Source organism: Argopecten irradians, chromosome 2 (assembly GCF_041381155.1).
Source record: "Argopecten irradians isolate NY chromosome 2, Ai_NY, whole genome shotgun sequence".
Lineage (NCBI taxonomy): Eukaryota > Metazoa > Mollusca > Bivalvia > Pectinida > Pectinidae > Argopecten > Argopecten irradians.
In genome coordinates, this window is record NC_091135.1 from 69,730,997 (window position 1) to 69,742,112 (window position 11,116).

The 11,116-nt window shown below is 34.7% G+C and overlaps 1 protein-coding gene and 1 long non-coding RNA gene across 2 annotated transcripts; both read right to left on the bottom strand.

The window, feature by feature from the left end:
• Positions 1–1,304: 1,304 nt before the first annotated feature.
• On the bottom strand, positions 1,305–4,156 carry LOC138317076 (uncharacterized). Its single transcript, XM_069258698.1, has 5 exons — positions 4,060–4,156; positions 3,241–3,463; positions 2,611–2,750; positions 2,095–2,221; positions 1,305–1,572 (listed from the first exon to the last, which is right to left on the bottom strand). Exons 1-5 carry the CDS (start codon positions 4,103–4,105, stop codon positions 1,404–1,406), a joined length of 705 nt encoding a protein of 234 aa, XP_069114799.1. The 5' UTR covers positions 4,106–4,156; the 3' UTR covers positions 1,305–1,403.
• Positions 4,157–7,424: 3,268 nt separating this feature from the next.
• Positions 7,425–9,498, bottom strand: LOC138317077 (uncharacterized). Its single transcript, XR_011207707.1, has 4 exons — positions 8,940–9,498; positions 8,368–8,507; positions 7,877–8,006; positions 7,425–7,669 (listed from the first exon to the last, which is right to left on the bottom strand). It is a non-coding gene; the product is annotated as an uncharacterized lncRNA (long non-coding RNA).
• Positions 9,499–11,116: the final 1,618 nt, after the last annotated feature.

An 11,116-nucleotide genomic window follows, 5' to 3' on the forward strand; every position in this document is an offset into this window, starting at 1 on the left:
TTTCTGTTACACAACAATGTACCGATGGTGTGAAGCCAGTATATTCAGATCGAGTAGGGTTCCATAAGAACGCTTTATAATCATTAAACTTTATCGTAAAACTCATCTCAGCCATTCTAAATCGTAATTTTTTTCCCGGGGGAGACCCCCCGGACCCCCCCCCCCCTAACACCGAATTCTCGCGCCTTTGGGCGCTTGCAAATTCATCAAAATGCATCGTAAAACTCATCTAAGCCATTCTAAATTGTAATTTTTTCCCGGGGGAGACCCCCGGACCCCCCAAACACCAAATTTCTCGTGCTTTCGGGCGATCGCAAAATCATCAAAATACTTAAAACTCATCCCGGGGGTCACCCTCAGACCCCTAATAAAACACCAAAATCTTGCGCCTTCGACGCCCACACGCTAATTTGGCCAATTTGCGTATTCGTTAATTTCCTTTTAGCGACCCCACTGTCTATAAATGTGTACAAGGATTAAATTTAGTGATATATGAAAAATGTACATAAAGCATATATTATATGGTTTGGGAGTTGAATTAATCTCCTCCTGTAGGTGTGGCGGGGGGGGGTACAAAATATTGAGGACCTTTGCCCCCATGACGTTTCATCTTCCTACGCCACTGTAGTGCCACGGAATGTTTTCGGGATGCAATTAATTATTTTTCATATTTTTAACTTGAAATAAAATAAAAAGCTCGAACTTTGCAATGGTAGCAATGGTGTAAAGTAAGTATTTTTTGTAACTGAAGAAAAATACTAAATCGTCTGCTCCTGTTTTTGATAGTGAAAAAATACCATTTGTCAGCGGTGGAGCATCTTTAAACTGTTTCGAAACGTTGTGAATGCGTTTATTATTAATAATATAGCGATAATGGTGAAAAGAGAGAAATGGATTTATCTGTTCAAGACAAACAATTTTGGGCGTAAATACATTGGACCCTATCTTACGTAAATGAAAGTATTGACAGTACGTCTGTTGTAATCACCACTCATATCACCGTACCGTTATTGTACAAGGATCCAGAAAACAAATCACATGCCTTAAATACATAACCAGCTCTCAGAGTTCATTAGTTCTCCAGAGATGTATGTTCTTTTACGTTCTATTAACAGTCATGGTTATTAAGTGGATAAAACCTGGAGTATTTAGAGAAAAATCGCCGATCTACTGTCAACGTACATGTATATGACAACACATGTGATTCGAAACCGCAACTCAGAGCTACATAACCAGAATAATATAATATGAGAAATATGTGACCATTTTTACGTCATTAATAATAACAATAATATTAGAAACAATTTGCTTTCTCAATTTTAATAGCAATTATAGACTACATAATAAAACTGCATTTACATATGAACTCACATGCGCGAATGATCGAACACTCAGGCTCTGTTTTACAGTCTGAAGTTAGACAGTGTAAAAGTGACACCCGGGCCTGGATACGTCAAAAGTTCAAATAATACAGCCATTCGCTTCACACTACTAGAGGTACTGCCACAGAGCGGCACGTCACCCAACTTGTCTATATCTGTTAACCAACAGCTGATATGTTCCGGCATGATCCTGCAATGTACTTAAATTGTTTCATTTGTAACAGATATAATGTAATGAAACTAGTGAAAAATGTGTACAGCTTGATCAAAATATTTAATAACAATGGAATATTGCTTATAAAAACTGTAATTTAAACAAGTATACATGTGACATCAGCGGTCAAAGTATGATGTCAGCGGTTAATGTATGGTAAAAGTGTGATGTCACCGGTTATTATTTATTTGACAAGAGTTGCTATTGTGTAATGATACGACAACGACCACTGAGCACTATGGTGACCCTATCGGTCTCAATATAAAGTGACCGTTTCGGCTTCCTAGTTCCGTTTATTAAACGGAACTAGGAACTAGGAACTCGCAACCAACTTCAGCCCTCCGTTTCGGCTTTAGTATATTGTGACCATTTCGGCTTTAGTATTTTGTTACCATTCCGGCTTTATTATATTGTGACCATTCCGGCTTTATTATATTGTGACCATTCTGGCTTTAGTATATTGTGACCATTTCGGTTATTGAACAGTGTTTACATTACCGGCTGTACTCTCTCCGTCCTGCCAAAATGTCCATGTCTTTAGAGATCTCCTCCCTCTTGCATTTCCACAAAATCGGATGTAAGTTAGGTACGCATGCACTCACCACATGGTCGTATCCAGTAAGCACTATACAAAATTAAAATGTGTCGGTTAAATACTTTTCCACAACAAAGATTTAATCAGTCATTTAAGTTTCATTTTCTAAATGGCCTATCTGCACTAGATGGTTCACCAAGACCTAAAATCCCCCAAAATGATTAAAGTATAAAAACAAACGACATAAACAGATTAATTAGATAGATATATATATAATTGAACGACTAAAATATATGGTTTAAAAGACATACACGACTTCTATCTTTTCAAATAAACGGACAGCTTCCTTTATATCTTCTCCTGTTGTAGATAGAAATCCCGTATCAACAATATAAATGTGAAATACTGACAACTTGTAGAAAACAACATTTTTCACGTTGCACTTATTAGATTTGTTTTATGTTGACAATAATACTGACGTTCCTTTCCAAGCGATGTGACCGATCCATTGTCTGTACAAATACCCCCAAACACATGCATGTTGGCCAATGTCATCTCCATGTCTGTGCATATCAATCTCACATCGTCCATCAGCTGCTTCACATTGTTGGCCATAACCCTGTAGGTCATCAAAAGAGTTATAACAAAAATGGCCTCCCATATTGCACTTTGTTCGTTTTAATTTGAATTCGCTTCACGCGCACCAACTGACCTTCTCGGCCTCAAAGTCTGCAAGGCTGCCGATGTATATAAATACAGGAAAGGGATATAACTTTGTAGGATCAAAATGACCATCACGTGACTTCATTTCAAATTGTATTCGGTACATGCAATAAGACTGCGATTATCTTGGCAGACGGTGATAAATGAAGATATCAATACCGAAAAGAACATTGTCCTAATTGCTTGCTGTTATTGATATGTTCCACAAACAATGATGTTTTCGTCGGGCTTATCATTTTTGTGAAATAAAATATTCGAAACCGAACAAAATACCATGAAAAAACTAATTCAGTCAGGAGTTCTAAAAATTCTTAAACAGCGAAAAAAGTTTCAATCAAACTATAAATTGAAATAATCAACAATAACGATGGAGATTGAAAACTTACGCGCATGTTGTTTGTACTTCCTTAATAATTGCAGATTTCAGGACTTTCTCCGGCTTATATATCCGATCTGCAGTATCACTTATAGTATCTTCCATAGACTTGGTTATCTTGTCTGTAAAGACGGCGTACGAGTTACACTCTGTCCTGACTGAGGAGTCGGGTGTTACTGTTTCTGTTGGAATCCCGGATGTCATAAACACAACATTGCTCACGACCCATAGCACTAAACGGAGAAATACATCGTTTTATCTATAGAATCGTTAATATGTCCTGAATTGAACAAACAAAAAAACAAAAAAAAAACATCACGACACGGCAAGTCATCAAATAGAAATGATACAGTTGTAAAGAGTGAATAGCTCATTCTAATTACTATACGCTCTCTATTTTTTATTAACAATTTTCTTTGTTTTCATACTAAATCTGGTTTTCTGATTGGCAAATTATCTTTATTCATACCACATTGAAATAAAAATCAGAGAATGGCGTGAAAACCCGATGTTATCGTGACTTTGACGATGAGTATTGATCTGAAAAAAAATTGAGAAAAAACCAATGGAATAGTGCATTTAACTGTATTCTATTTTATCAAATAGTCTACAAAAATAATTACAAACATTGGTGTCACTGTATTAGTTCCAATGGTTAATGAACACGATTTTTGTCAAAATTCATTACGCAGATTCTCATAGTGGTTTTTCATACTTTTATGAAATTAAAAGGTAACAGACAAGCGACACTGTATCTGATCGGTGTGGCTTGATCCGTACCGAACAAAACTTAATGATAGATATAACAAACCATTCGTAACTTACTTACTCCGAACCTTGGAAGCAAAGCCCATTGTAGAAGTCAAACCAAACATATTTCACATCAATGTCAAACGTTCTCGTATTGTTCTATCTGCTAGTTTAAATATATACTAACATATACGTAATTTTTTTATTAAAAAAATAAATCTGATTAATGAACTCACACCATCTGTTTGAATAACCAGAGGCGTTTGTCTACATGTATGCCTGATATATTTGCAATTGCGTGGTATATTACCATATAACCTAACTAAACCGAAGTATCACCAGGCAGTAATTGACAGCCTAAATGTGGCCATTTTGACGTCACTAAAGTTGAGATGGAAACCTCAACTGATCACTATGAAATTGCTATTCTATCTTATTGATTATCGAGATCAGGGAAAATAAATTTATTTGTTATTATTAAATGTTATTATCTTAAAACAAAAAAAACTAAAGCGCAATATGAAGATTGTCTGCAAATATCTTGCATCTAAACCATAGATGCCACATACGGATTTTTAATACTTTAATGAGCAAAATGATATGTTTAAAGTTATATGTGGTGTAACTGGGCAAACATTTTCACTTGTTTTTTTTTCTCGGTAATCTATTGAAAACTATAAGGTTTAATGAATTAAGCTGTGGAAATCCTTCAAATAGGCAGACAAACATGTATGATGCCTTATAAACGTTAGTTACAACGCAGAAATTATACACTGTAAACGTCTATATAAATGTTTATGTCTTACTTCCGTTTAGATGGAAACATACCTGTAGAAATCTCTTTACAATTACTAATGAAACTGTAAAAATGTGAAATGAATTTGTAGACCACTGTACTGGTTCATTTGCTGCACTGAAGATGTAAGTATGTTTTTTAAAATTATTTTAGCTCTTATTTGTACTTGAAATTAAGACATATGCATCGATAGTATTGTAATTCTCAAAATGCTGGTAAGTTTTGTTGGTAACATTTCAGAAACTTTTCTTGATTCATGAGTATGAACAATAAGGCATATTTAACTTTATGTTATTTTTATCATTTCCATTGTTATCGTCACAACCAATGAACAAGATAATTCAGAATATATATCCGGTCCTATGTGCTGTCTCCTCTCTTGTCGTGACTACTTATTACGGTTGATGGTGACTACTTATTAGCAGACGGTTGATGGTACAATGATAAGTACATTATAGATAATTACAACATTCCCGTTCTCCATCTTCTATAAACATTTTATCATGTTAATGAGCCAACCATTATCTCAATAAACTGTCACAATAATTATTCTTAAGTGTATTAACATTTCAGTTTGGCTTTATGATTCATAACAGCAAGCAATTTAAAATTATCCAGTGTCGGCTCAAAACTTCCCAATTTCAATATCTCGCTATCCTACATGTGTATAATAGATGATGACACTTACACGTACCGTATATTAAATATTATTCTATAGTCGAAAACGACATGGTCCTTTTTTCAGTTGAAATGAAGCCAGTATTTTCTTGGTAAAAATGACTGTAAACTTTTAAGTTAAACATGTCACAGTTTTCTAATGAGTGAATGACTACATGACACAAAGAGTGCCCCCCTATTCATTATCATTATTCCAAGTCGCTCTCTCTCTCTTTAATTTCTTATGAATACAAATCAACATCAAGTCCTGATAGACATACTTGAATTGCTATTATATAAGATTTAAAGATGCTACACCGCCTACATAGCATAAACGATATTAATTATTTTGACAATAAGTTATGATTACTGGTGTAAATTAATTTTTAATTAGCACAAACAATCTTATAAGATAAAGAGTTTTGCCCGTAGTGTATACGTACTCCGTATATCATGCCATATGGGGCCAAGTACCTTAGCTTTTTTTCCTGTCTTTGACGGAGAAAAATGGCATCACTAGGTGGTGTAGAACCGGTAAATATATTTGTTTTGATGTTTATGTAATTATTTGAGATATATTGGCTTATATTTACTGTGGTAAATAATCTGGAACACGTCGGGTTTTGAAAGCTACTATTTTTATATCACTTGCATGTTTATAGCATTTTACATAACGTGTTCTGAGCATGAAGCGGTGACTAGGGTTTATCTTTGAGCAGGAAATGTAACCAATCATTGATATATGAGAGGGTCTATTATCGTGATTCTTCTCGTGGTATCATGAGAAAGGTTGTCAAAGGGTTATATCAATTGCTTCATGAAATTATGTTTGAATCACGATACGAGGGTGGGTTTGGGTTTGTTAGTTTAACGTCCTATTAACAGCCAGGGTCATGTAAGGACGTGCCAGGTTTGTTGGTGGAGGAAAGCCGGAGTACCCGGAGAAAAACCACCGACCAGCGACCAGAACCTGGCAACTGCCCCACATGGGATTCGAACTCGCGACCCAGAGGTGGAGGGCTTGTGGTAATATGTGGAGACATCTTGTTACGATGTAATCAACCAAAGGAAACAAATATTATAATAAAGAATATATTTTATAATACATATAAAAGCACCAACCCCTCCAGATCCTGAGAGCTGCGTGTCTGTTTTGGTCATTTCAACTCCAATCACATCTGCATAGCTACCTTAATGATTGTCCAGGATTGCAATAAATATATAAATGATATCAACTCATATTATTTAATTAAAACATTTTATATGATCAGCAAATGTTAAATATACCATTGCAGTTAGTTCTGATGGTGAGTATCAAAACTCTCAGTTCTTCATGAAAGATGGTTTTGGATGTTAACATTCTATAACTAATAATGTATTTTATTTTCGTTAAATCTACAGTAGAGAACAGCTGCATTGAGTAGTTGTTTATTTATGATTATATTAGTTGATTTAAATGTGTTTATTCCCCATTCTTTTGGTAAAAATGTTTATACTCAATTGTTTGTCATATACCAAAACCGGTATTTAAATGCAAAAAAAAATTGTCATTTATTGAAAAACGTCTATAAAATGTTCTCATATATCGGAATCAATGGCATGATTATGTTCCAATATTTATCCAAACGTAAATAACGTATATAGCTAAACTTTGATAAAACAGTTAAGCAAACTAAAGACTTGTTTTATTCTATTTAAATATGTTCCACTCCCGACAGGGCATAAACGATACTTATCATTTAAACAATAATTGGTGTTTAATCGTATATAAATATGTCTAATTAACACAAAACATGATATAAAATAATTTATCTAGCTTTCAGTACATGCGCAATTAGTACTTCATTCCACATAGAACATAGTGCCACGGATTTTATTTGGTGGTAATGATGTAAAGTTAAGTAAGTAGCTTTTTATAACTGAAGAAAAATACTAAATTGTCTGCTCCTGTGTTTTTGATTGAGAAAAAATACCATTTATCAGCGGTGGAACATCTTTAATAAACAAATATAGAATACATAGATAACCTCCATTTTCATCCAAACTCCGAATTGAGAATAAAATATTTCATTGCAGTTTAAAGTTTGATGGTGTGAAGGTCACACCCGAGCCTGGATACGTCAAAAGTTCAAATAACACGGCCATTCGCTTGAGACTAGGGGTGCTACCACAGATCGGCATGCCGCCACGTTTGTCTATCTCTGAAAACCAACAGTTGAGATGCTCCGGCATGATCCTGAAAAATAAATACATGTATACTACATCATTAATTTCACGCTATACAATGTACACAAATTTAGATGCACGTCATACAGCGCGCAAAAGGACTTATAATGAAAGTAATGAAACGGCGAACGTTTTGTTATTATTATTATTAGTATTTGTTCACTTAGAGGACCATAACCTCGTAAGAAGGCAGTTTAATGCTTAAATAAAACCTTACCAGCTATAGTATATCGATACTTGACCGACTATAGGAAGTCATTGCCGGCTATAAACATTCCGTCCAGGCCCACGTCGTTAGGGATGTCTCCCCACCGATACCAGATTCATGTCCTGTGGGCAGGCACTCACTACGTGGTCGTATTTGGAAAGCACGACTTGAAAAAGTATCATGTATATAAAGCATTGTTAATATTTTAAATATGATTCGTCAAAAAGGTGATGAGAATGTCTTAAAGGTTAGACAATGGCGTCACCGAGGAAATAGGACAATCAACAGTAACCAAACGTGTCGTGTAAATAGACGTTAAGTTAAATGATTGTAAATCCACAGATAAACGAGAGTTCAACCTATGTCTTTGGCTTTCTTTCCTAATTCACTAACGTAAAAAACTGAGATGGTAACTACCGGTACAATACTAGTGCTATAGTGCTATAGTTATAACGCTTACGTGATTGGATGGATACTTGATTCTTGACATTAAATCTTACGTTCATTAACAAACGTTGTAAGAGACCCTTTATCTGTACATATACCACCAAAGACGTGCATTCCAATTAAATCAATCTTTAAGTCTGCGCAAACCAATTCAATATCATCCTTAATTCGTCTTACGTTCTTCGCCAGAACCCTGAAAATAATCGCAAATAGTTTAATTCGTTAGTTTGTTTGTTTAACACCTTCGAACAGAGAGGTTTAATTTGTGTATGGGTGGTACAAAATTGATGTGGACGGTCAGACGTCAAGACTGGGGTATATTTCTGTTCTCTCGTGTGCTATATTGACAACTAACACCTACTTCACAGTTTGAACACTGGTACGTATACAACATGACAATTAATACCCGTTATCCATACCACCCATTTCCCTCACGCCACTGACACAATGCTATGTATTAAATCCCTTGTTATTTCTTTCCATTTTGCATAAATGTCTAGACTTTCAAGTGTATAGTATCATGCTTTTTATATGAATGTATGCGGGATGCGACCAAATGCTAAAATATTTCAAACGGAATGTTGTTCTGTAGTCATTTGATTACTGATAACGAGGGAAAACTCACGTCCACGTTGCTTGTAATTCCTCAACGACTGTAGAGTTCAGAATTCTCTCCTGTTTGTGTATTCGTTCGCCAATCCCACTTATAGTTTCTTCCATTGACTTGGTTATCTTGTCTGTAAAGACGGCATACGAGTTGCACTCTGTCCTGACTTGTGTGTCGGATACTAGTCTTACCGTTGGAATCCTTGATGTCACAACCATCGTAATGCCCACAAGCCAAAGTACTAAACATGGACAGATCTTATCAAGCCTAGATATCACTTGTATATTGCACCATGGTAACGGCACAAACCAGGCTAAGCTAGGGAAAACATATAACATGAAACAAACTTAAAACTAACAAGCATGAAGATATATTGAGTATACTTCATTGGTGATAGGCAGTAGCGTAGGAAGATGAAACGTAATGGAGGGAGGGGTCAAAGGTCCTCAATATTTTGTAAATCCGCGCCCCGCACCCATAGGAGGATATCAATTCAACACAGAACCATATTTACTTTATATACTTTTTCACATTATTTTTCTTAACATATCATTACATATAACCCTTGTACACATCCATAGACATTGGCTCAAATTGGCCAAATTGGCGTGCGATTTTGTGTCTCCCCCGGGAAAATAATTACGATTTAGAATGGCTGAGATGAGTTTACGATGTATTTTGATGATTTTTAAAGCGTTCTTAACATGGTATTTTTTCAATTAAAAGTTACTTGCATTTAGAAATGATATATGTGAATGTCGTCATTGCAACCATGCTCGATCTGAACATACCGGCTTCACATCATCGGCACATTTGTGTGTAATTCAAAATGATAATGAATTTATTGTCTTGCTAAGAGATGTAAACAATTTAATATCAGACCATAATACTGGAAGTTTTTACAATTTCCAGGAAATCATTCGTATATATAAGGTAAAATCTAATTTCCTTCAGTACCATAGCATTGTGTCAGCAGTTAAAAAGTTCCTATCATCCAATGAAATCCCAAACATTAAACTACCATATCCATACATACCGATAAACATTGAATTATTCTTGAGAAATCAAAAAGGTGCTAAAGATTTTTATGATATTTTCATCAAGAGTAATACCGAGCCAACTGGTAAAAAGAAGTGGAATGAACTTTTTGATTTAGATGACACAGCATGGGCTTTGATATACAAAACTCCTTTCACTGTTACAAAAAATAAAGCTGCAGTGGCTTCAATACAAAATTAATCATCATATCCTAACTACTAACACCTTTCTCTTCAAATCACATATAGTTATATCGCCTTTATGTACTCTGTGCAACTCTGAGAATGAAACTATTTCACATGTACTGCGGGAATGTGGTGAGTACAAAATTTACTAGAAAGCCTTAAAATTTTATTAGACGCCCTTTTTATCCCATTCACTTTCAATAGGCAATCGTTTATTTTTGGTCTGATATCTGAAAACCTTGATAACTGTAAAGCTGAAAATGAAATTCTCCTCATAATAAAAGAATATATCTATAAAATGCGGTGCTTTCACAAGTCACTTAACATAAATGGGGTGATTTGTGCTTTGAAACAATTTTATGATTTGCAAAAATATATTGCAAATAGTAAAGGTGAATTGGAAAAGGAAAAATTTGAAAAAGAATGGGAAACATGGGGAAAACTTTCTAAACTATAGTAGGTATTCCTCTCTTCAATAACCACTCTCCATTGCTTCCTCAGTGTTCCTGATCCATCTTTAATAAATAAGCAGATGTAGTATTCATATATCATTAAGTTAAATGTGTATATATTAATATTGATAGTACCATCCCTCTTTCTTCCTTCCTACTCATCCCAGATTTACCCTTTAAGCTCCCCTTTCTCAATTTCCTATTTTTTTCTCTCTTTCTCCTCTATACTCTAATTTTCACGAAAAGAAATGTAATTAAAGGAGTAAGAAATGATAATTTTACTTTACAAATTATATATAATTCTCACTACAGGAAGAGGAAAGCAAATAATTATCTGGATTCTACACTGTAGCTGAGAGGTATAATGTATGTCCATGCATTAATCATATTAATATTCTACACAAGTTTAGTGTACAAACAAACATATTCAGTGCTTCTTGAAACAGGGTTCAAGCAGACAAGAAAAGGCAATTAAATTGAGGACATTTCATAATTATACAAACTCTTTAGTTAGTTCCAA